Source organism: Acartia tonsa, chromosome 10, assembly GCF_053477335.1.
Source record: "Acartia tonsa isolate MP-2025a chromosome 10, ASM5347733v1, whole genome shotgun sequence".
NCBI classification, from domain to species: domain Eukaryota; kingdom Metazoa; phylum Arthropoda; class Copepoda; order Calanoida; family Acartiidae; genus Acartia; species Acartia tonsa.
In genome coordinates this window covers 25,786,669-25,811,278 of record NC_137269.1, presented here as the reverse complement: position 1 = coordinate 25,811,278, position 24,610 = coordinate 25,786,669, and the positions used below count along the sequence as shown (strand labels likewise).

The 24,610-nt window shown below is 38.7% G+C and overlaps 1 protein-coding gene across 1 annotated transcript in view; it reads right to left on the bottom strand.

Annotated features, from left to right (window-relative positions):
* LOC145329700 (vascular endothelial growth factor receptor 1-like) overlaps nucleotides 1-24,610 on the bottom strand; it is a 76,946-nt gene that overhangs the window by 21,349 nt on the left and 30,987 nt on the right. Inside the window, exons 26-43 of the mRNA XM_080174062.1 lie at nucleotides 23,503-23,600; nucleotides 22,943-23,056; nucleotides 21,598-21,731; nucleotides 20,995-21,076; nucleotides 20,382-20,486; nucleotides 19,691-19,782; nucleotides 18,986-19,062; nucleotides 18,793-18,847; nucleotides 17,527-17,596; nucleotides 16,118-16,222; nucleotides 14,609-14,692; nucleotides 13,208-13,251; nucleotides 5,517-5,574; nucleotides 5,163-5,206; nucleotides 4,656-4,725; nucleotides 4,281-4,413; nucleotides 3,889-3,964; nucleotides 3,570-3,677 (exon numbers count right to left, since the gene is read on the bottom strand). Coding sequence (XP_080030188.1) covers nucleotides 3,570-3,677; nucleotides 3,889-3,964; nucleotides 4,281-4,413; nucleotides 4,656-4,725; nucleotides 5,163-5,206; nucleotides 5,517-5,574; nucleotides 13,208-13,251; nucleotides 14,609-14,692; nucleotides 16,118-16,222; nucleotides 17,527-17,596; nucleotides 18,793-18,847; nucleotides 18,986-19,062; nucleotides 19,691-19,782; nucleotides 20,382-20,486; nucleotides 20,995-21,076; nucleotides 21,598-21,731; nucleotides 22,943-23,056; nucleotides 23,503-23,600 — 1,549 coding nt within the window. The remainder of the gene's footprint in view (nucleotides 1-3,569; nucleotides 3,678-3,888; nucleotides 3,965-4,280; nucleotides 4,414-4,655; nucleotides 4,726-5,162; nucleotides 5,207-5,516; nucleotides 5,575-13,207; nucleotides 13,252-14,608; nucleotides 14,693-16,117; nucleotides 16,223-17,526; nucleotides 17,597-18,792; nucleotides 18,848-18,985; nucleotides 19,063-19,690; nucleotides 19,783-20,381; nucleotides 20,487-20,994; nucleotides 21,077-21,597; nucleotides 21,732-22,942; nucleotides 23,057-23,502; nucleotides 23,601-24,610) is intronic.

The following is a 24,610-nucleotide window of genomic DNA, read 5'->3' as shown; positions in this document are numbered from 1 at the left end:
ATATATCATGGTTATATAAGTAGAGTATCTTCGCTGTACTAAAAAAAATAATTTAAAGTTTTCCTCTTTATTCTGATTCATATAATTTATTTGTGTCGAGGGATCTATTTTTATTTGAACTTTGCTGTTGTCACATTTTAAAAAGGAAAACGTTTCTTGATTTAAGGTAGGTCCGTCTGTCCGTTGCTCTTTTTTTGTTAATTGTGACAAGTTAGAATTTTTCTATCGATTTCAATCTATGCATGATAATTCCTATGACAAGTCCTTTCAAAACTGTTTTTTTTTACTTTTTGACAACAAATTTTGTATGTTATAATTATCCTATTCATCCTATTATCATAAGGTACATTATTTCTATAATCAAGTCCAAAAAATGTCCTTAAACAGTATCCTGTAGATTTTGCAACAAATTTACTAACAATTTTGTTTAGACTTATACATTTAATATTCGTTTGTCCTAACATTTGCTCTATGGATGTTGTCATCCTTGTTTTAAATGTTTATATATGTACTTGTTGAAGGAACTTAAATCTAAGAAAAAAGGATAACAACATCCATTAAAGTGAAGCACGAAAATCAGACAGACAAATTAATATTAACTTTTGTAGAGTGTCAGATCTTGTAGAAACATAATCTCATTAATAACAAAATTTCAATATAAAGCTCTTTAAAGTGCCAAAAAAATGACGTCATACGATACATTTGACCAATGATAGGCCAATACACAGACAAAATACCAGTATACGATTTAATTGACCACTGGTAGGCCAGTATGACGTCCTTTATTATAGGCACTATAAAAAGCCTCCTTTCATATAATTTCTGAATTAAACAAATACATTTTAACTGTTGATTAAAGAGATGCTTCTCGTATATCCGGAATCATCGTTTAAAAATGAATTTGAAAGGATAATTATATAAAAAGTTAGTGCATGTCTATTGCATTTTCTATTGTACTTTGTTTTGTTGTTATAGGATTAAGTCCCGTTTTGTTGTCCCGGAGGAAACAAAGACCTGGACCATGGGCCAACAAAACATGGATTATTTTCATCATATCCTTTTCTACTTTAATTTATTTTTGACAGTGTAAACTTCAACATTTATTTTTGACTAAAATGTTGTCAGCTTTTTATTGTTATACTATTGTCATAGTTCTTGAGTATAACATTAACTGTCCTTGTTTTTCTAGGCAAATCGATGTTAAGGTGACGGTCCCATGACCAAGTTTAACTTTCCTTGGATACAATATTAAATTCATGAATAGTTGAGAGAGAGAGAGAGAGTGAGAGAGAGAGAGAGAGAGAGAGAGAGAGGAGAGAGAGAGAGAGAGAGAGAGTGAGAGAGAGGGAGAGAGAGAAAGAATGTGTGAGAATTAGAGAATAGAAACCCCATGGTTTGTGAGCGTAAGAAGTATTGAGGTTGAAATATTGTATGACGTCAAAGGCTTGGTACAAACCACCATTATAGTTGTATAATATGACGTCACATTATACAACTATAATGGTGGTGTTTAATCATGTCCGCGGAAACTTAGTAGAATTCGCAACCCTATAAAAAACTTGCAAAACGTTGTCGACTTGCAATTCTGGATTTAATTACATGTCATTAAACAAGAATGAAAATTTATTAAGAAGCAAATCACACAAAGAAACAGAAAAAAGAGATGTAAAACAAAAAGAAAATCACGAAACCACTATGTATTAAAATATACCTATATATTTAAATTTTGTAGAATGACCAACAGATAAAACTATCATATACAGTATGCTTATAGTGTAAGGAATCGTCACAAAAAATTTAGCCTTCTAAAAATAGCCATCTAGGAAAAAAGAAAAAACGTTTCCACAGACATTTTAAGACATATACAGAAGGACATTTTCAATTGAGAGAAGCTTCGCTAAAAATGTTATTTGCAGATGTATTATTTACATTACCGTTTCATATTTAGAGTAGGTCCATCCGTAGTTTGATTAAGTGATGTTAAAACTATCTTAACAATTTCAAACTTTACAAACGAATCATATCTTTATAAATCATCCTGTTCTTAAGCAATTTTGCTACATATTTAATAATAAAAATTTATTCCCTTCCCTTATATTGACGTATTCATCCTTGTTTAGTGAAAACCATGCATGGTTTCATTAATGTAACATTTTGTAAAACTTTTAAATCCAGTAAAAGTTTTAGCTTAAAACTAAGCTTTCGTTTTGTTTTATGTTATTTTTGCTCTTATAAAACTTAGTTTAATAAATGGTTCAAAAATATACTTTCAGGTTGGTAAATTAATGACTTACTTTTGTTAAAATATTAAAATTCATGAATGTTTACTACTTCATTTAGTTTAAAACTCTTTAAAAAAAAACAATCAAAAATAAATCTAGCAACTAGGTTAACGGTAACTGGTCGATCCATCATTTGTTTATTATGATGATAACCTATGAGGACGGAATATACCGCGAGATATTTTTTGGTGCATCTCTGAACCAAATCTTGCTTAATTGCTGTGCATGATTATTTGATTACACGCCCTCCAGACGAACAACCTTTTGATTGCACGACCCTTGTCTGAAAGTCTCGACTGTGGTGCACGGCAATAAGTTACTCATGTTTTGGGCAAATACATTTCCAGTTTCAACGTCTTTGGTTATGGTGGCGCGGTGTTTGGCCGAGATACGAACCTTTTACCTTCCCGACAACGACGCCACACTCGCGGTTTATATTCAATTTAATAAAAAATAACTTCAATCATATTATTTAAATCATTTCTATACCAAAAGGAATATTTAAAAAAATTTTTACTGGATAGATCCTACATAAAAACCTATAAAAAGAAACCTTTGATCCAAGAAATGATACATTATTGATATTGATACTTTTCCCAGGGTGACAGGAAGTTGTCAATGAAGATAAGTTATAATTTATAAGATCTTGACATAAATTCCTATAAGTACATTTTACAATTAGGAAAAGAAATGGATTTAAACTGATTGATTAGCCACTGTCCTCTCCCTGACTCCCTGTATTTATTTTACTTTACCAACATAAATTGAATTTATCAATTTTGGTCTTATATAAAAAAGTTCAACGCCATAAGAATAAATTTTGTACACAGGTACAGATATTGCACGATATTTTTCTGGAACTGTGCTTGGTTTTTAACGTCTCACAAATAGCGTCATTTATACGGGAATTTAAACCAACACTTCGCAAACAGCAATAAAAAACGAATTATCTTGTTTAAAGTTAACTTTAAGTCTTAGTAAGAAAAATAAATCTAGATTTAAAGGGAAGGGGGAGAAATTAGATCGAAAATTATAATTATAATTGAGTGTGTACATCAATTTATAAACCATTGACTAATCCCTGTAAATTATAAATATCTTACATTAGAGGGGGAAGGTGTTAAATAACTAAATGTCCCCATCCTGAGGACCCTGTGTCGACTTTCAATTGGGTCTTTGAAAAGCAACCAATAGCGTCGGGAATATTACCAAAGCCAAGTAGCAACAAGATGACGAAAAAGGTCCCCAACAGGGGGATCCATATAGTTAAATTTGTATAGTTCTTACCTAACCATTTGACAGGTAGTGGTCCGTCTGTTTTCTTGTGATAATTGTTGGTCTTGTAAATATCTTTGGCCAGACCAAAGTCACAGATTTTTACCACATTGTCCGCAGCTGAAAACACAAACATTATTTTCAGGGAAAAAATCACGAAACCTTTCAGTCAAAAAAATTTAGAATTTTTTTTACAGATAGAAAAAAAGAATAAAAGTCATAAATAGACAAAAGAAAAACTAACTTCCCCTAATTTTTAAATTATTTTAAAAAAAGTTAGGGGGTTTATTGCTTAAGAAGGCAATTTGAGGGGATTGTTCATATTACTTACCCAATAAAATGTTTCTACAAGCCAAATCTCCATGCATAACTTTTCTGCTACTCAAATACTCCATCCCTCTTGCTATCTATAAATAGAACAAACAAGAATGACAACATTCAAAAGGCAAAACAAACTAACATTTACAAATATAAAGGAAATTTGCTTAAATACGGGCAGACGGTTATAAAAACGCGTTGCTTATATTAGTGAGCAAAATCATCGTAAGAATCATTGTTCTAAAATCTTAGTTAATAATATGATTTAGAGCTATGTTGAATGCCGTTTTTATTGTTTCTAAATGTAACGGGAGTTATCATATAAACTATATGAATATGATTAGATAATTGATTAACGGAACAACATACCAAGGTTGAGTTATATGAAATCTTCTCAATCACTACCTGAAACGCCCAACAAATCAAATCCTTTGTTGTGATCGGTTTAATCTCCATGCTCCTGTAGTCCCCTCGCACATTTGACCGCCAGCCTGGACCAGCGGTTTTGCTGGTGCGTGATATCATCGAGCCTGCGCGGCTAGAAAATTAGTTGTTGTTATTAGAAATTATGGTCTAGTTAAGGTGAAAAGTGCCTCCAAAATTTAAAGTCTAACGGAATATTGTTTCCTCGATACTTTTGGGGTACAAAAGTACCGTTATTTTTTTTTTCAGAGGTAAGGTGGATAAGAAATTTAATACAGCCTCTTTTGGAAGGTCCATGATGGATGGACAGGTGGACCGCTCTTAAAATAGAAAGCTATGCTTTTAGAAAGGCATTACCTTGAATCTCGCTTATCAGAAATTTCTGTGATTTGTGTTATATTTGTCATATCCGAGACAAGCTCTTGACCTAAGACAGATTTGTGTTATATTAAAAGATATATGTATTATTACTTGGATCTTACACCAGATATTTATTTTCTCTAAAAAAGTGAAACTTGCAGCAGGATATTTGTGATATATTTGTAATAAATAATACCATATATTTATCTGGACAAATTTTCTATGGTAGATATACTTCTAATTTCTAAAAAAAACTCATGTATATCCGTAAATCCAGCATAAACAAATTTTAAAAATACGATGTATAGTCCATAAAATATAAATATGTTGCATTGTATTAAAGATTGCGAACTTATAATCTATAAATAAAAGATAATCTTTTCTTAGCATAGGTCCAAACCATAAAACAATTCTCAGGCTAGCCTTTATATGCACCTATGTGAAACTCTAACTCCTTGGCTAGCCTAGGAAATTTTATAGGTTTTAAACAAAGTTTTTTTTTACCTTCAATATAAGTTTGTTTGCTTGAATACTGGTCCCCGTCTCTTCTGAAGTAGATTTGAAATTAGTGTAGATTTTATTATAATATAAACATTTGAATCGTGGACTAAAATAATTTTTTTAGATGTTGTTGTAAATCCACAAAAAATACAAAAACACAAAATTTTTGAAACGTGCATACATGTTAAACAATAATTGTACTTTTAAATAATAATTTTGTTGGAAGTAGTTGGAGTGAATCAGTTAGTCAGTAAAGGAGGGAAAAAGCTAATAACAGAGATGGTTGGAATAAATGAAAATGTAGGAATTGAAAAAATGGTTAATTATAAATAGTTAATAATTTCAAATATATTTTACCTTAAGGAAAAGTCTCCATCAAAATGCATTGGATTCTTTGATACTGGAGACCTCATTTCTAAAAAAGAACAAAAGTATATGTGGTAATACGACAACCAGACGGACAGGCAGTTTACAGAGTTGCTACGCTGTGACTTATCATAACAAACCCTCTGCACTAATCTTATTATATCACCATCTATCTCATGACCGATGTTGACCCCGCTATCCAGCGGTCAAACTGTCCTGCCTAAATGTGGGGAGGGACTCAAACACGCAGCTATCACGCGCCCCTCACGCGATTATACAACCGGGAGGCGCTGCCTCCCCTTTTACCACCGCTGCCCCCACAGCCTGTCTACCGCCGGGAGCTAAGCCCTAGCGTCCCACACCCCCTTCAAACCTAACCATTGTTATAATCTGTTGTATATATATAGTAAACATTCATTGTAAATATTATTCAGTTAAATATATAATTTCTGTATGACTAAATCCTGCTAGTTTGTTTTGGTAGAATAATTCAAGGCTAAGGCTCGTTGAACTCGAACTCGTTACCCTGTGGGCCGAGAACGCTCGGCTTACCATAACTTGGTGTCAGCGTGTTTCAATCGAGCCTTACAGAAATTAGCCTATTCTACCTCTGATTGGACCCTTTGGCAAGTAAGGGGACAATCAGCCGCCAACTGAGAAGCCAACTGACCCGTGAGACGGCCTTTTTAGGTCGAATTTCCATCATTTTGAACGCAATATGTGGGCCTCTGGCCTACGGCAAGCAGATTTAGCCTGCTAAAAGCGCCAGTTAAGACGCTTTTTCCGTACCGTGTAGGAGTAGCGCTAGGGGCGCAGCCACGGTAATCGGATAATTTAGCTCAGACGGCTACAGAACTGAGTCTAAATTGGCAAGTGTAGCTGGGACAAGCCCCAGGACACCCAGGCCAAACCTACAAGACAGACAGCTGGGTGCTGGTCTCCTTGAGAAGGCAATGTGTGGCTGCGAAGCTTCAGCACACAAGTAAGCCCTACCACTGCGACGGATAGCAGATTTTGAGCCACAGGCACGGCAGGACGGGACATTCCCTGCCGCTGCCTTCCAGGATTCGAACCCGAGGCACTGTAGGACGGGCCATTCCCTGCCGCCATTTTCGGGATTCGAACCAGCGGCGCTGTAGGACGGGTCATTCCCTACCGCCGTCACCCCTCTGAACCTTGCAGGACGGACATTCCCTGCTGCCAGTGCTTCCAGAATCACACCTAGAGCTCCTAGTGATAACAACACATAAGTGTGTATAAATGTCAACCAAGTGATAAAAAGAAATATAAAATTGTTGACCCAGTGATAATTAATAAGCTCTAGTGATTCGAAGCTACAGTCTAAGCCACCATGGTAAGCGATACCACCATAGCTGCGGTTCGGCCACCACCGAAGTTTCTGCCAACCCCAGCCGAACGGGAGGCCCCCTTGTCTCAAGGGCAGGACCTCCACTTCCCCTGCCATATCAGGGTGAGGTTTCCTACTCCTGACCCTGCCCAGCATGTACAGGTTGATGCCATGATCGATTCTGGCAACCGTGTACCAGGGTCTGCTGTAATTTCTGAACACCTCATGCACGCAATGGGCGTGCAACGCATGTTGATTCCGGACAACACCCAAATCCTGACTGCTAACGAGGAAGGCCAGCCCCTCCAGGTAATAGGAAAATTGAAAGAATTATATATGGCAGTCTCACACACCCTTATACTCCATCTGTACCACGTGACTGTGGTCCGGAACCTCTCCCACCCTCTGAACCTAGGAGGGTATTTTCTCAAGGAGTTCGGAACTAGGCTCTGTTTCGACATGCAACCACCTTGCTTGTGGGTGCGTGGGGAGTTTATCCCACTCCGTGGCGACCCCATTGACCGGGAGACAGCCGAGAGAGAGTTGAGTTATGAGGGGCCTCTGCCAGGCCCACTGCCAGAGCAGCCGCGTGTGGTCGAGAAAGGCACGCACTGGGTGGATACTGCGCTCAACGCCCATAGGGGGGCCAACCTGCTAGCCATGGGGTTGCCCCCAGTGCCCAAGGTGCCGCGGGAGAACCTGCCAACAACGTTCCCTGAGATTGCCAGCCCTCCAGAACCAATCTTCTCCGCCGACACCTTTATCAACGGCCAGCCGTGTCCACCTGGCCCCCTCTACCTGGGACCCCCAGCCAGTCAACCAGCCAAGTCCGAGTCCAGACCCGTCAAGTCGCGGTCTGATGCACCCGGAGCCACACTCAACTCCCAGGAATCAGCCTCTCCCGGCGCCGTGCCCGTCAAGTCGTGGCCGGCCGCCTCCGGAGCCACGCATGGCTCCGCTGCCTCAGCCTCTCCTAGCGCCGAGCCCGTCAAGTCGCGGCCGGACGCCCACGGAGCCCAGGCTGGACCCAGCGCCTCGGCCTCTCCCAGCACCGAGCCCGTCAAATCGTGGCCGGACGCCCTCGGAGCCACACCTGGCTCCGACACGTCAGCCCCTCCCGAGGCCGAGCCCGTCAAGTCGCGGCCGGTGGGTCCCGGAGCCGAAGCTGACCCCGCACCAGCCACGTATAGGCTAAGCGCTGTCACTCCAACTGACGGCCAGCCACCCCAACTTCGCATGGCCAAGCAGGTGGTCTTGCCTGGCCGCGGTGTCATGGCGGTCCCTGTTGAATTAGTAGGCCACCGCACCAAGGATGCCATCCCAGAACAGAGGTTTGGGGAGGATCTTGTCATCCCAGAAGGCCTGTATGCCCACAGGCCTGGATCCGCCACTGTGTTTCGAGTGCTGGTGGTGAATGAAGGGGAGACGCCCCTCCTGCTGGACGCTGGCCTCCCAGTGGCAGGGGAGCTGGTCAAGCCTGACATTTTAGAGGTTTCTGATAAGCCTCCCCCGAGTCTCCACTCGTTTCAAGAGCCTGTTGAGCCCCCAGACATGCAGGAGTTGTGGGAGGCCCTTGAGATGGAAGACAACGAGTTCCTGCGCAAGGATCCCTTGCTCAAAAAGGAGGTTTGGACCATGTTATCAGAATACAGGGACGTCTTCTCCAACTCTACCCCCGGCTGCACAGATGTAGTCGAGCTGCAGCTGCGCCTCAAGCCAGGGACCCAGCCGATCCGCCAGAGATTTAGGGATCTGAACCCGCGGCAGGAGGCTGAGCTGGAGAAACAACTGGACACCTGGCTACAGGAGGGAGTCATAGAGCCGTCAGACTCCGCCTGGAGCAGCCCCCTGGTGCCCATCAAGAAGAAGGACGGGAGCACCCGCTGGGCCGTCGACTACAAGCCCTCAACAAGTGCCTGGAGCTGGATAGCTACCCTCTGCCCAGGATCCAGCAGTTGGTAGAACGAGCTGGAGGGCACCGCGTCTACAGTGCCCTAGACGCGGTGGCTGCATACTACACCATCCGTGTGTCTGAGGACAGCCGGCCCTGCACCGCCTTCACCACCCCCAGGGGCTTGTATCAATGGAAAAGGATGCCCTTTGGCCTGGCTACGGCACCATCTGTCTATTCCAGATTTATTGCAGGGGTCCTAAACCCATTAGGCACAGCCAACCTCCAGTCATACCTTGACGACGTCCTGACCTTCCACCAGGATACCTGGGCCCACCTGGCTAGGCTCCGGGAGGTCTTGGAAGCCCACCGCAGGGGAGGAATCCGCCTCAAGCCAGCCAAGACCAAGCTGTTCCGAGCCAAGGTGGATTATCTGGGCCACACCCTCAGCCATGAGGGGATAGCCATGCAAGAGGATTATATTGACCGTATCCTGGACTGGCCGGCCCCCAGCACCCCCAAAGATTTGCTGGCGCTTCTGGGGTTCTTTGGATACTACCGCCTGTTCATCCCAGAGTATGCCGACCTCACCTACGAGATGAATCGGCAGAAGACGGCCAAGACCCTAGCCTGGACACCTGAGATGGAAGCCCAGCTGCTGCAGCTCAAGGACAAGTTCCGTCAAGCCCCCATCCGAGCGCCGCCCAGGTTTGACTTGCCAGCGGTATTTCAGCTCACCACAGATTTCAGCAGCCGCGCCATCTCTGCCATTCTGAGTCAATGCCAGGACGGCAAGGAGAGGCTGATTGCCGCCGTGGGGCGCAAGACAACCGACCCCGAGACTCGCTACCCGTCCTGGAAGGGAGAGATGGCCGCCATTATGTATGGAATCCGGAAATTCCACGGCATCTTGTCCTACCGCAGCTTCCAGATCAACACTGATTCCTCAGCCTTGCTGCAGATGAAGTCGCTGAACACATCCACAGGGATGGTGGCCCGCTGGCAAGAGGAGCTAGCGGCCCTAGATTTTACTGTCTGCCACCGTCCTGGCACCCAGAACACCAACGCTGACGCCCTCAGCCGCCGAGAGGACGCCAACATGCCAACGGCCAGCGCCGAAGAATTAGCAGAGCAGGCTGAGTATATCCATAACCTTTGCCAGCTAGGGGAGTCCGCAGCCAGCCGGCCCCCTGCCGCCCGACTGGACCCAACCAGAGTACTAGAAGCCCAGACACAAGACCCTCTCCTGCTCCGTGTCCGCCAGTGGGTGGCTGATGGCAGAGCCCCAACCAAGGCTGAGCTGCGCGGCAAGGAACGAGACAAGCAGCAGTACGCCAGCCGCTTCCCAGCCCTGGGACTTGACAAGCATGGCTGCCTCACCACCACTGACCAGACCCTGACAGGGGAACGGACAAGATACCTGCTGCCTTCGGCCCTCCAGCAGGACGCGTTCTTTCTAGCCCATGGGACCCCCATGGCCGGGCACTTTGGGATGGACGCGACTATCGCCCGCGTTGCCATGCACTTCTGGTGGCCCAACCTGGCCCGTGACGTCCGCCTGATGGTTCAGACTTGTCCTGAATGTGTCCAGAAGGTTACCAAGGAAAGGTTGAAGCAAGGGATACATGTGCCCTCCCGCCAGGGGTATCCACAGCAAGTCCTGTTCATCGACCTGGTGGGGCCACTGCCAGAGACCCCAGCCGGGAACCGCTATATCCTCACCTGTCAAGACGGGTTCAGCCGGTTTGTCAGCCTCTACGCCATCCCCAACAAGCGCACCCTCACGGTGGCTGAAGCCCTGCTGCACCGCCACCTGGCCACATTCGGATGCCCCCTGAAGATCCACTCCGACAATGGGATGGAGTTCACCGGCCAGGTATTCCAGGAACTGGCCTCCAGGCTTGAGATTGGCCTGACACATCCACCACCCTACAACCCGCAGTCCAACCGAGTGGAAAGGTTTCATCGGACGCTCAATACAGGCATGCGTCTGTTCTTAGACAGAGACGACAACAACTGGGAGCCCCACTTGCCTGCCATTGCCTTCGCCTACATCACCAAGGCCTGCAGATCTACCGGCGTGACCCCGTTCCTGGCCTTCTTTGGGAGAGAGGCCAAGCTTCCGGTGGACATGGTGCTCCGGCTGCCAGAAACAGAATATGCCTCGGTTCCAGCCAACGTCCAAGCCCTCCTGCAACGTTACCATGCAGTGTATGAGGCCATCCAGCAGAAGGAGGAGGGAGCCATCCGGAGGAGCGCGGCAGCCTACGAAGGCACGGCCAAGTATGAGGTTGGAGACTTGGTCTGGTACCTGGCCCCCCGCCTGGTGCCAGGGAAGGCAGCCAAGATTACCAAGAGATGGACTGGTCCCTGGAAGGTAGTGAGGAAAGCTACAGACGTCCATTATGTCATCAAACCTGCCTCTCCAATAGCCAGGATCTCGGAAGTTACCGCGCATGTAGGCCGACTGCGCAAATACACTGGAGATGTGACTGCCCACCAGATTCCAGCAGACATTCAAGTCGACGTGGACGGCGACGAGGATGCCACCGAGCTGCCGGTTGGAGCGGCGGCGCCCGCAGCTAGCGACCCAGGACAGTTCCCAGTGCACCAGCCGGCCGCAGCCGCCCCACAGCCCAGCAGCCAGGATCGTGACCCAGTAGAAGAGAACCTGCAGGAGCAACCCAACGAACCACCGCCGCCGCCGCCAGCTCCAGAGCCACCCAGAGATGCCATCTGGAATCCTGATACAGACATGGAGCACCTGCCGGCCAGCAGCGAGCCTGTAGGAGGAGAAGCAGCTACTGCAATGGAAGAGGCCGCCCCAGAGGACGAAGCTGAAGCCATGTGCCCCCTGTTGATGACAGCCATCCCTATCCGGGTAGGAGCTAGGAGGCCAAGCAACCTGAATCAAGCAGGCGCCCCCATGGAATTTTATGCGCCCTCAGCCATCGTCATTCCCCCCTTGGGAACCACCAGAGTTAGCCTAGGCCTCCGTGTCCAGCTACCCGCTGAGGCAGAGCTAGTCCTGCAGACGAGGCAAAATTTCCAGCGCCGGGGCTTGGCCGTCGCCAACCCACGCCTAGAAGCCAACCAGGAGCTGACAATGCTGATATCCAACCACAGCCAGACAGAGCAACGAGTGTCCCGTGGAGCCTGTGTAGCCCGAGCTGTCCTCCATCGAGCTGTGCCCCAGGAAGAGCCTGTCCTGCGCAGACATAGGTTGTCGTATCCCCAGGTTCAAGGCCTGGTGGCTCGAGAGCCACGCAACCCTTGAAGGGGAGGTTGTGGTAATACGACAACCAGACGGACAGGCAGTTTACAGAGTTGCTACGCTGTGACTTATCATAACAAACCCTCTGCACTAATCTTATTATATCACCATCTATCTCATGACCGATGTTGACCCCGCTATCCAGCGGTCAAACTGGCCTGCCTAAATGTGGGGAGGGACTCAAACACGCAGCTATCACGCGCCCCTCACGCGATTATACAACCGGGAGGCGCTGCCTCCCCTTTTACCACCGCTACCCCCACAGCCTGTCTACCGCCGGGAGCTAAGCCCTAGCGTCCCACACCCCCTTCAAACCTAACCATTGTTATAATCTGTTGTATATATATAGTAAACATTCATTGTAAATATTATTCAGTTAAATATATAATTTCTGTATGACTAAATCCTGCTAGTTTGTTTTGGTAGAATAATTCAAGGCTAAGGCTTGTTGAACTCGAACTCGTTACCCTGTGGGCCGAGAACGCTCGGCTTACCATATATACATCATTTTCTATATGAAAATCAAAGTAAGCGAGACTTTTCTTCATTAAATATATAGCCTATTATTTTGGAATAGGGATTCCTAGGACGAATATGAATCATAGATAATTATCTTTATCTAAAATTTTTATTCAAATAAAATTCCGTTTCTTATTTAAATTATTTAAATGTTCGTGTGTCGGTCATGCATTTTAATGTTTTTAGTTAAGGTTTGTCAGTATGTCCGCACGTCCGTGAGAATTTTTAAGTTATTCATCTTTTTTTTTCTTCAGGTAATTCAATTCTACTATAACTTCTGAATTTTCCCTGTTACTGTAATTATATAAAAGTTCATTGTTATTTTTCACTAAAACTATTCAATGCCGCGCTACTTATATGGATAATTGTCCTTGGTATAATAGTTATTTCTCGCATCGTATTATAAACGGCTTTCCGCGGTTATAGAATGTACTGTAATTTATTGTACAATTATAAGATTACACTAGTTTTTTTTAGCCTTGAGGTGCCAAAGGCACCGGCTAAAAAAACTGGTTTAAATCTTATGATTGTACATTTTTATATTCGTAGAAAGCTGGATATAATACGATGCTAGACATAGTTTTTTCGTATGGATGAGAACCAGTTCCTATCCACCGGATTTGAATGAATATGAGAAATGAAATGCTTACCAAGATATCCCTCTGTATTTGTACTTTCTACTTGTGATACACTCCTGAAAATATATTCAATCCTTATACTAAAGTAACAGGATGTTTGTCTGTTTGTCTGTGTGTCTGTACCGAAAGATCTCGCTAACCGCTGAACCGATCGGGTTCTCCTTAACAGGGTAAATTCTCATGGGTTCTGGGAAGGTTTATAACTATTTTGGGGGAGGGTATCAACAACCCTCCCAAGAGAAATCACAATAAAATCGAAAACAATTTAAATAATTCCGCCGCATAGTGTAGCTAGCGTAGTCGCGCTGCGTAGAGACATGAATTTAACAGCTGATAACATAGACAAATTATTTATCAAATTAGATATTTAAAATAAGATAAAATGCCACTAGAGCCCTCTAGGGGCGTAGCCACTAGTAATAAATATAGTAGATCTAGATTTTAGATACATTCACAGTTAATCAGCCAATAGGAAAACAATGGGGGATCAATCCAGTTATACTATTGGTTAGAAACTGTACAGCTTTCGGCACAATTAGTTTGCTATTAATAGTTAATATTTAAGGATTTTTATGGTCGAAAAATGTGATTAGTAATATTGGAATAAATCGTATTTAACTAAAAAATAAACAAAATGGTTTGTCTGATAGGAATCCCTTAAAAAGTTTAACAGATCATTGAACATTTACATTAAGAATGTAATCGATCAGAGCTCTGTAGGGTTTCAATAAAAACAAGAACGCATTCGTCCAATTGTATTCTAGAAAGGGGGTTAAGGGATTATTTAAATACGAATAATCAAAATAATAAGTATATCTCTCGCAGTCATCCTATTAGTTTGTTATACTTACAACTGCTACAAGTACCACATACTAACGCTATGTTTAGACACAATACAATCTTTCCCGATATTGTATTAATTTTGAGGAACATGATTCCCAGTTACGTCATATAAATCTTTCCCGAAAAAGGGAAGGGGGGAAGAAGAAAAGAGATGGGAGAAAAGGGGGTTTTCCCCATCACTTTTGAAGAGATTTTCTTCCCCCCTTCCCTTTTTCGGGAAAGAATTATATGACGTAACTGGGAATCATGTTCCTCAAAATTAATACAAAATCGGGAAAGATTGTATTGTGTCCTATGTTTACATTCAAGACTCGTAGAGTAGCTTTGCTACTTGTAAGATTTAGAAGAAAATAAGATTGATCATAAACGTAAAATTTGTGCAATGAAAGAAAACTTAAAAAAACATCATATCAAAAAAAAATATGTCAATTGACGTTCGTTGTTAGTAGGAAATTCAGAAACTCATTGAAAATAATTTTTTCATACTTTTATTTCATATTTATTCAAATTTAGACTTTTGAAAAAATTAAATTAAAATTTTCTCCAATTATAGAAAGAAAATAATTTCACCTTGCAACACTGGATGTTTTAACATAATGTGCAGAAACTTCGCAAATTTCTCGTTCCCTTGCATAGTCTAGTGTCTTGTTATCCCTTAAACAGTTTAGAATATTATATTTAATCACACAATAGGTCAAAGAACAGCGGCGCCTCTAGCATTTAGGAGTTCTGTACTCTGAACTTGGAATTAGCCAAAACCGTACCAAGACATAAATCTAAAAAGTAGTAAGTTTTTTTTGTCTGTATCGAAGAATCTCACTAACCGCTGAACCGATAGGGTTCTCCGTTACAATATAGATTAAAACTTTATACAATAGAATACATATTTATGAAAAAAACTATTTTCCGTCTAAAGGGTTTAGACAAAAGAAATATAAGAGAAAATAGAGAATACTATAGATGTGAATTCTTAAAAAAACTTTTGCCGCACTAAAATCATATTGACCCACTAAAATTTTTGTGGGGCAAAATTATCCCCTCTAAACTTTTAGTTTGCCGCGCTGATTTTAGTGGGGCAAAAGTTTTTTTTAAAGAATTCACTTCAGGGCGTGAAAGCAAAAAAAAATATTATGAATGAGGAATAATTTATTGGGTATTTCTCGAAGGGGTCACATAAAAAGGTAATCTCCACCCCCCCCCCCCTTCCCAATAAACATACACTGATACCTATCTGCAAAGCCGAAGTCCATTTTTCATATAATTTTACTTTTTATTGGTGTTATGTTTGCTTTAACTTGACCAAAAAAACGGTTGCACATTGTAAATTGTTCAGTTTAAGGATCTTAAGGGATAAGGCAATGGACGAAAAATTTATTTACATCCCCAATTGCGATAAAAAACAATAATTACCCCTGTTAGTATATTGAAATTATTGGTTGAAAAGCATAGAAACTACTAGCTTTGAACCAAAAAATCAAAATTTAATAAACAAACCCAAAGTTTTAGAGCCAAAGTATAAGATAACTTGATTTTAAAACTTTAGGTACCAGTGTAATATACAGTCCAATGTCCCCTCCCTCTGTGATAAATAGGTAAAGCTGATATAAATAATATGTTAATATTTGATGACAAAAGGCAAATATTTCTTTTTCTTTACCAGTACTTGAGCATACACTCAACAAATGTTTATTTATAATTATCTAAGAGAAAATACAAAACATATATACAGTAAAAATAAATAATAGTATTCATATACGGTTAATCGGCATTTGTCAAGTGCTTTCAATGACACTCACAATCACGTCCCTGATCCCACACCCCTGGAAAATCGTTTTACGTACATACACGCACATATACACGCATATATAGAGATGCCGCGCATCTCCTCAATTGATCCAATGGATGTAAGCGGATATTATGGCAGGAGAAAACTTTTCGTCAATTTAGGTTGCTTAAATAAACATCACATATCGGTAAGTTCATAAAGCCATTAGGAGGAGAGGGGATAATTATTTTAGCCAGCTATAAGTTTCACTATATTAGAGTACATGCTAATCTGGTGGATAATAAATCCATTACCTGACCATTTTACCAATGGTGAAGTCTATGAGTCCTGTTTCTGGATTAATCTGGTTGATGAAAGAGTTTCTGTGTCGTATCAGATATTTTTGTAGATTACCAAACCTGCAGAAAAATATATATATAATATGTTTTTGTCAGGGCTCGGCAGCCGCGCGTCATCTGCAACAAAGTCTCAAATTTTAACCCTTGAGTTTTGCTTTGGATATTTTTTTGCAATGAGGGACTGCCAAATTTCGGTCACGTTTAGACTTCCAGCTTATTTTTAAAATTGTGAAAGGCTGTTGTCCCTGAGGCTTACAAGCAGCATACGGAAAATGTATTTCCTTTCTAAAGATGTAGTATGTTTGTCCGTTTTAGATTACTGAAAATATAAACTGCAAAGTTGATTTTTCGTATATAGATTTATCGTCGTCGTCCTGGGAAGTAAAGGTTATCTTTAGAAAAGTGAAACCTATTGTTAAAGATAAAATTGATAAACTATTGAAGGAAAACTTTTTTTTTAATTGATATAAGTGGCAAATTAATAAAAGACTTCTATTATAAAAATGTACAATTCAATTTATATTAGTAAAAAAATAAAAAAAATAATGATTCTAAGAAATCATATTATTCATATGATAAAATAATAAAAATATATGAAATTTTCCAAAGTAATTTTTTTATTTTGTGTAAATATCTAAATTAAGAAAAAATACGGCAATTAACTTTGTATGTTATTGTTAGAAATAATGATCTTTATAATCTAATTGAATTTCCAATTTCAACATCATAAAATAATTTTTTCTTAAAACCCCAAACCCTTGGACCCCTAATAAAGCTAAAGGGCTACAACTTAGTGTGTTTTTACATAAATCTTTATTCAAAATTTTTAAGGCATGTATTTCATACCCAAGTTGAGATTCAAAGTCTTAATCAAAGCTTATTGATATTTTGTTTTGAACATCCTAATCATTAAAGTCAGATTAAACTATATTATAAATTAAAATCAAAGTTAAGATAGAAAAAAAGCACAAGCAATCTGTTGTTGAAAATTTTGCTACAATAGGTCAAAATCATCCTTGTTGCACAAAAACAAGGAAGCCAACGCCTATAAGTAGAGAAGCACTTAACATTGATGAGAGAACAAAATGAATTATAGGAAAGGTGTTCAGAAGATAAATATGCAAAAATTCATAGAAATCACGAAACCTTTCTGAAATAATAATATTTTTAATGTCTTTTATGTATGGCCGTCCGACTGACAAAGTTAATTACACAACTGATGCTCATTGATAAAGGGAATCTTCACCAAAAATTACAGCCGTTAACTAAGAGCAGCCAAGAAAATCACATTTTTCCCATAGCGTTACCGACTGAGTGACAAATTGAATTATAAAGTAGCTTCGCTACTTACCATATGAACATACCTGCAATACTCGACTATAACAAACAATTCTCTTTGATTCAAACTCTCTGTGCAAGCTCCCAGTAAATTTACTTAAATTACATTACATTACACTCAGGGATTAAGAGATCATACCTATAACACATTTTTAGAACGATGTCTGTCCGTCTGTCTGTTTGGCTGAATGTCCTTCTGACGCTTTAGATCTCGGTAATCGCTCAACCGATTTGGGTTGGGACTAGTGCCCACCCCTTATTCTTTAAATAATTAAAAAATAATAAGGACTGGGTACTTTTATTGAATTTTGATTGAATGGTTCATTAGGTTGAGTGCCAAAACGTTTGAACCACAAATTCAAATCTACATAAGGTTTAATTTTGTGTATTATAATTAGGGAATTACATCAACTTATCGGCCATTGTCTTATTCCTGTAGATCCTGGTCACTAATTCTAAATAAATTCTAAAACATTTTCTACTTCTTGTTTACATATCATTGTATCTCCACTTATGAAGTTTATATTTAATGTATACAAGATGTTTGAAGAAGTCATTAATTTTTCAGAATTATAAATCATAATTAATTATGCGCATGTTCTTTCGAGTACTTATTATTTTTAATTACGTAACTTTAATATAATCATTATCATAATCAAAGCTTATTTTATAAGTAGCTATTATGAATCCACCCGTTATTACGTAGGTGAAAAAGAATTTACCCGGCTGATATTTGAAATAGGCGTCAAAATTTTTTAGTAAGACAACTCTTACCAAATAGCATAACCAATTTTATCCGTTCGTCTTTTCATTGCTCTGTGATTTACATTGAAAGTATTGTTGTTATTTTCTTGGTTAGATGAATAAAATTTCTTGTGAAGGTACATTTATTTAAAACATCTTTTTTAAAGAATATAAAAAAGTTAAACAACATGGAAGACAACATATATTAGTATGGAAGGTTACTTAGAAATGTATGGACAAACAAACAAAGTTGAAAGTGAGTAAAAGAGTTAGCCGGCATAAAGAAACATAAAGTGAAACACGAAACCTTGATAAATATATGCATATATTGTATATATATTATATATTTATACGTCTTTTGCAGCATAACCAACAGACCTATGGACAAAGTAAATTATATACTAAATGCTCATTAGTAAACGGAATCTTTAAAAACATTTATCTGCCCAAATAATTAATTTTCATAATACATATTCAGACAAAAACTTCGAAGAACAGAGTAGATTCGCTATTATAAATAGAACTGAAAGAAGTATAAATATAATTACCTATGTTTAGATGTTGGCCTAAGTGAGACATAATTTTTAACTCTGACATCAAAGCCTACAAAAAAATACATTTCTTAAATTGGCAAATTACAAATATCATCATAACAATAATTGAAAGATCTATTAAAAACAAAAATTTCACAGGAATTGCACAGCAAACAAACACTCGCGAGTTAAAAAAAAATTTGTTCACCTTAATGTATGAGATATCAGCCTGTGGTTTCACCATCTTAACTGCAACTGTGGTCACTGGTTCCCAACTGTTTATTCCTAATCAAGAATTACAATATATATTAGTAGAGAATGTTAAAAAAATCATGGACACAAGAGCTGGATCTTTATATGTGTAGCCGTTGCCGTAGCCGTAGCCAGAGGTACAGCCACTAACCTAATAGCGATCTTTAAATCAAATTAGATATTTAAATCACAACAACTTTTTGAATTTTAAGTAAAAATATGAATAAAAAAAATAATAATAATACGTAAAATCTTCAAACATTTAAAAATCCATGTTTTATTGGCCGCACTGTCAGTTGCGACGGCTACGGCTTTGACTACGGCCACGGCTACGGCTACACATTTTTAGATCCAACTAAGAAGGACAAAGTAAGTAGATGTTTAGTGGTTACAAAAAAAGAAAATGTAAAATCGCAAAAACCTTTTTTTTTTTTGGGGGGGGGGGGGGGAGGGGGTGAGGTTTTTTTTTAAATTAGGGTTTTCGAAGGTTTTTATTGGTGGGGGGTGTAATCTACAAAATTACAATTTTTGTACACTAGTATTGCATAAACTTTTGCACCAGTAATATTAATGTACAGAAAGGATAAATCTATTTATCATAAATAGTTAGGAATGTACATCAATTTATCATCCACTGTCTTATCACTTGCTACTATAATACCTGTTGCTTCTGCTTTAAGAACCCGACCAAATGCTCCACATCCCAACTGTTTGCCTAGCTTCAGTCGACTCTTGGGAAACTCAAACATATCCCTGAATAGGTTATAGGTAAATCAAGGGTATTTTCCTTGCCCTTTTTTAGATAGGCGTTTTTTGAGATGACTCTTTGAACGTACGTATATTCTCTGACACCTAGGTATTTGTAATAGGCATATCACAATAAAAAATAGCAATAAGACTATTTCGCAATGAAAATATTTCATTGAACGGATAATTAATAATTAAAAGCCAAATTTAGGTAATTATATAAACTAAGTGGATATTATGACAAGATAATTTTTTGGTCAATTTATACTGCAAATATCGTTCTCAGCTATTGGTCAATAATTTTCTGCATGGTCATAGGATGTGATGGGGAAAGTAAAAAGGGGGGGGGGGAGGATTGTTTAGTATTGTTATATTAGCCAGCTTAGAGAAATATGTTCCCACGGTATACGAGAATCTCTCATAATATTCAAGTATTCTATATCTATAGTTTAGATACTATAATTAGTTTTGTACATTTAATGATGCATTCTCAGGTTAGAGCCTTTGATTACAGAGATCGGCCATAGGCACCTTACAGTTCCCCTAAAGATTCTTAGGATTCTTAGACGCTCTTGGTCATGTAATTGTTGATGATCTGATCTTACTTGTTAAAAGGAAGAAGGTCAGCTTGTTCATCAATGCTCATTTCAGGATTTATACTGTCAGGATCACCTTTCTCAAACAGTTGAAGCTCAGCAACTGTCAAGACCCTAAAATAATTTATTTTCAAGATTCTTTAAGCTTGCGATTAGGCAGTTGGAGTGTTAGTAGTTTAACCAATATTACAATTTTGAATATCAGAGTTGCAAAATCAGACGCCACAATAAACAAACCTCATATACCTTGGTCAAAAGACAGTAGATAATATGCTGGTGTTTTGTCATGAAGACATGTGATTTGTTTATTTAAGTGGTAATTTCAAGAATTCTTAAATTTAAAAATTGTCAATGTAACCTATTTGACTAATGTATGAAGACCAAGGATGTCCAAGGGGGAAAGTGATTTAAAAATATATATATTAAATTTTATCACCCCTAATTGATAAGACAAATTTACCTCTAATTTAGGGGTCCCTAAAACCAATTAAACCCCTCAAATCCCCATATTTTAAAAAATAAATCAGGTGAATTTGGACCACTTACACCCAAAATATTATGAGAAGCTTGGACGTCCTTGTCAAATATTTTAGTTTTATGAAAGTCAAATACTTAAATTTACCTGATTTTCTTCTTATAAACCCAAATATGCCAGGACAGATATGAAATTACACACACAACTAAGATTGCTCCTATTGTACCACCTAAAATTTAAAGAAATTGAGACTATGATTAGTTTGGCTAACCTTGATATTTCGAAATTCAGATCATTCCATGTCAATAATTTGTAATGTTATTTTGAGACATCTTGAAGTGTGATTTTGGGAGGGAGGTAGCATTTTTTTTCAAGGAAGATTGTGTCCGAACTCTCAGGAATATTGCAAATTCTCAGCTTTATTCTGGGATTAGAAAAATGTCAAAACGAACAACGACCAGTCATCATTCAGCATTATATTATAACTAGCGACTTCGCCCCTAGCCTCTAGGGGCTTTGCCACAAATGGTAATTAAAAAATAATTGGAGCTGCCCCAGTATCAATTTCATTTTTTTTTTGGGGGGGGGGAGGGTTAGGGGTGTCTCACCCTCTAAGAAAATAGCTTAAAACCACCACAGGACCAATAGGTATATACCCTTAAGGATAGAATCCGATCGGTTCAGCGGTTACCGAGATCTTAAGGGACAGACGGACGGACAGACATCAAGCTACTTTGTATTATAGATTACCAACTGAAAGGTAGAGCACATTTTTGTCCATAGGTTCCTCGACCATAATGGTTAGAAATTCACTGGCCTCACCAGCCCTGTTCCATCCAGAGCATACATACTGACCAGAGTTGTCCCCGCTCAGGTAAGCCAACCTAGTAGGAAATATTGTACAATCATAGTGCTTTGCAAACCTCATCTACTGCTTAGGACAATGCTTCTTTACAGCATAGTACCTAATGAATTTAGGAATCAGTATTCCAAAATTAATAAAATATTTTAAGTAAATAATCAAAATTATTTGAAAAAGGTAAAAATTAATTATGTTCAAATAGATATTCAGACTTTTTGGTAATAGTTTTAGGGTTACTGCGTTTTTTAATGGTACCTAACTGTAGCAGGAATCATCATGCCAAGTTTGAAGTCAATAAGACAATTCTAAAATGCCTTGATAAACCATAAAATCTATCCATCATGCGCGTCGGGACGGACTTTTTATATTGATTATATCTTGTTTTTAAAAAGATTGATTTTAATGGACTCGTAAAGCATAATTTTGAAATAAAATCCAACTTTTGTATTCATATATATTATATGTATATATCTAATGAATAAATTTATGTACAGAAATAACAATTGAACATAAAATTGTAAAAATAGAATTATTATTACAATATTTTCTATGTTTGTCTAACAAATTTTGTATATTGCTTGACTCCTATAATGAAAGGTTTAGTCTTTGTTATCTAACAGTGGCTTCGCACCTAGCTGTAGTTACAGAAATCTTTAGCTTCAGACAAAACAAACCTAACTACTTTATAAAATAGGATAATAATATAAAAGAAGGAGCACTCACTATTCAACTCACAATTATGGCAAAAACCTCTGTAGTAAAAGAAAATAAAATGTAAAGAAATATAAATGTAACAACATAAAAATAATGTTAATAAATAATTTAGTTATCAATCCCTACCTGCCCTGTATATTTCTACCATAAATTGAAATTCAATAAAGAGCAAACACTCATTAGAAAATTGGAAAAATATGATGTTTGCTTTCCAGAAATGCAGACACCAGTAAAATTACTTTTCTGTGAAATAATATTAGTTTTCTTTGCGAATTTTAAATCATTTAATTATGGTGAAAAAGGGATAAAAAATAGCTTAAACCCGTTTCAACAGTAAAAGACTTAAATCAAAAAAGCCCCTAAAACGCATATGAAGCTCCCCTAAAAGAAAAACTCATATTTTCAGTGGTTAGCTTAGCAAAAGTTTAACGTTAAAAAATACCTTAATAACGAAAAATGTAAATATTTTAATTAAATGTAAAATATTCTTTTTATGCAACCAAAAATAAAATGCCTTACCTAACAACTTCAAGATTAGAGGATCCAGTTTTATTTCTGGTAACAAATTCCATGTGATCTAAATCCAAGGGGTCTCCGTCCTTTGTCCATATTATCTCAGGAACAGGAAGTCCACTAAAGAATATAAATGCTAAAAAGGTTTTTCAGGTTTTTATGAGGATAATATATTTAAAATATCGTGAGCAAAAATAATATAATAGTCTAAACGGTATAAATATCTAGATAATAGTTTTAACCCTATTGAGTATAAGCAGTGGCATGCAGAAGGGGGAATATATCCACCCATTGGCAAAAAAGAGGTGGGTAGATACACCCTTGCTGTTGTCTGTAATACACCCTTTAATGTTCACACCCCCTTAGACTCCCCTCATTTTTGTTTTAGGGGAATGTCAAATTCGGTAGAGGGGGCGGGGGGGGGGGGGTCAAATTTTATACAATTTTTAGGTTGTTAATTTGTCATAAATGTTTTAAACTATGTTCTCAGAAAAGAGGAAAAGGGGGAATATAAAAAATCACCTCAAATTAGCCCCCCTCGAATAAATCCGCATTATAAATTATACCTGAATTGACATGACAGCTGTACAGAATCTCCAGCTTCTACAGTTACATCCGAACCATTTAAACTTGTCGCTACCACAACAGGCTCTTCCTTGTTTCTATTATGCCAATAAAAGTTAAATATATATAATTTGCATTTACGTTCTTGCCTAAGGAGGCTCTGTATCTAAGTGGCAGAGAAGAGAAAGAAAACCTTCCTAAGACTTAAATCTAAAAATAAAACAGTATAAAAACCATTTCAGGACCAATGTGATACTTCGGTTTATAAGGTTTTGAAATCTTAAACTACAGACAAGTAAAACCTTACTACTTTATACAATAGGATGTATATCAAAAGCTATATTTTTCTCTTAAGAAAACAAATTTGAATTGTTTTTGTGAAGGGTGCGAAATTTAAAAAAAAAATTCTCATTCTTTACAAAAAATACACATTGTATTTGTATCGGAACGCAATCCTAGCCGTTCTCGATATCTTAATCTCAAGCCCTCCGAATGACCAACATGTGAAGTTTACAAATGTGTATTTATTACCATGAAAACAGTGAATCTAAAACAAAAATATAAAAATTAATTACATAATATTAATGGTTTATTATTTTTGTAGATCGAGGTTGCGTGATTTCAATTTAATTAAAAATATAAAATTTCTAAAAAACTTTAAATTGGCACGAAACATATTAAATAGCATCAGAAATTGATAATTTTAGATTCAAATGATCAATAAAATTAAGGAAAATATTCGTATGTCAAAAGTTAGCAGTTAAATGGTCTATTTGTTGAAAAATTAATGTTTTAAATTTCTTCGTAAAAATATACCATACTACACTTATTATTAAGAATTAAAGATAAATTCTTACCACATTATGATGTCAAACTAAGCAGAAGGCTTATTTGAGATATTCCACACATCAGAGCGCATGTATATTCAAGCAATACATTATTTTCAATCACGTAGCTCCTCATGTGGGACTAATCAAAGGAAAAGTGCGCGTTTCTTTTGTCCGTTTACAAGCCACGCGCCGCGCGGAGATAGTTAGGAATGCCGCGTAACACACTCATTCTCTAGGAAATTTGGTGTAAGGAAACAGGGATTGATGGGTTCGAACTTGC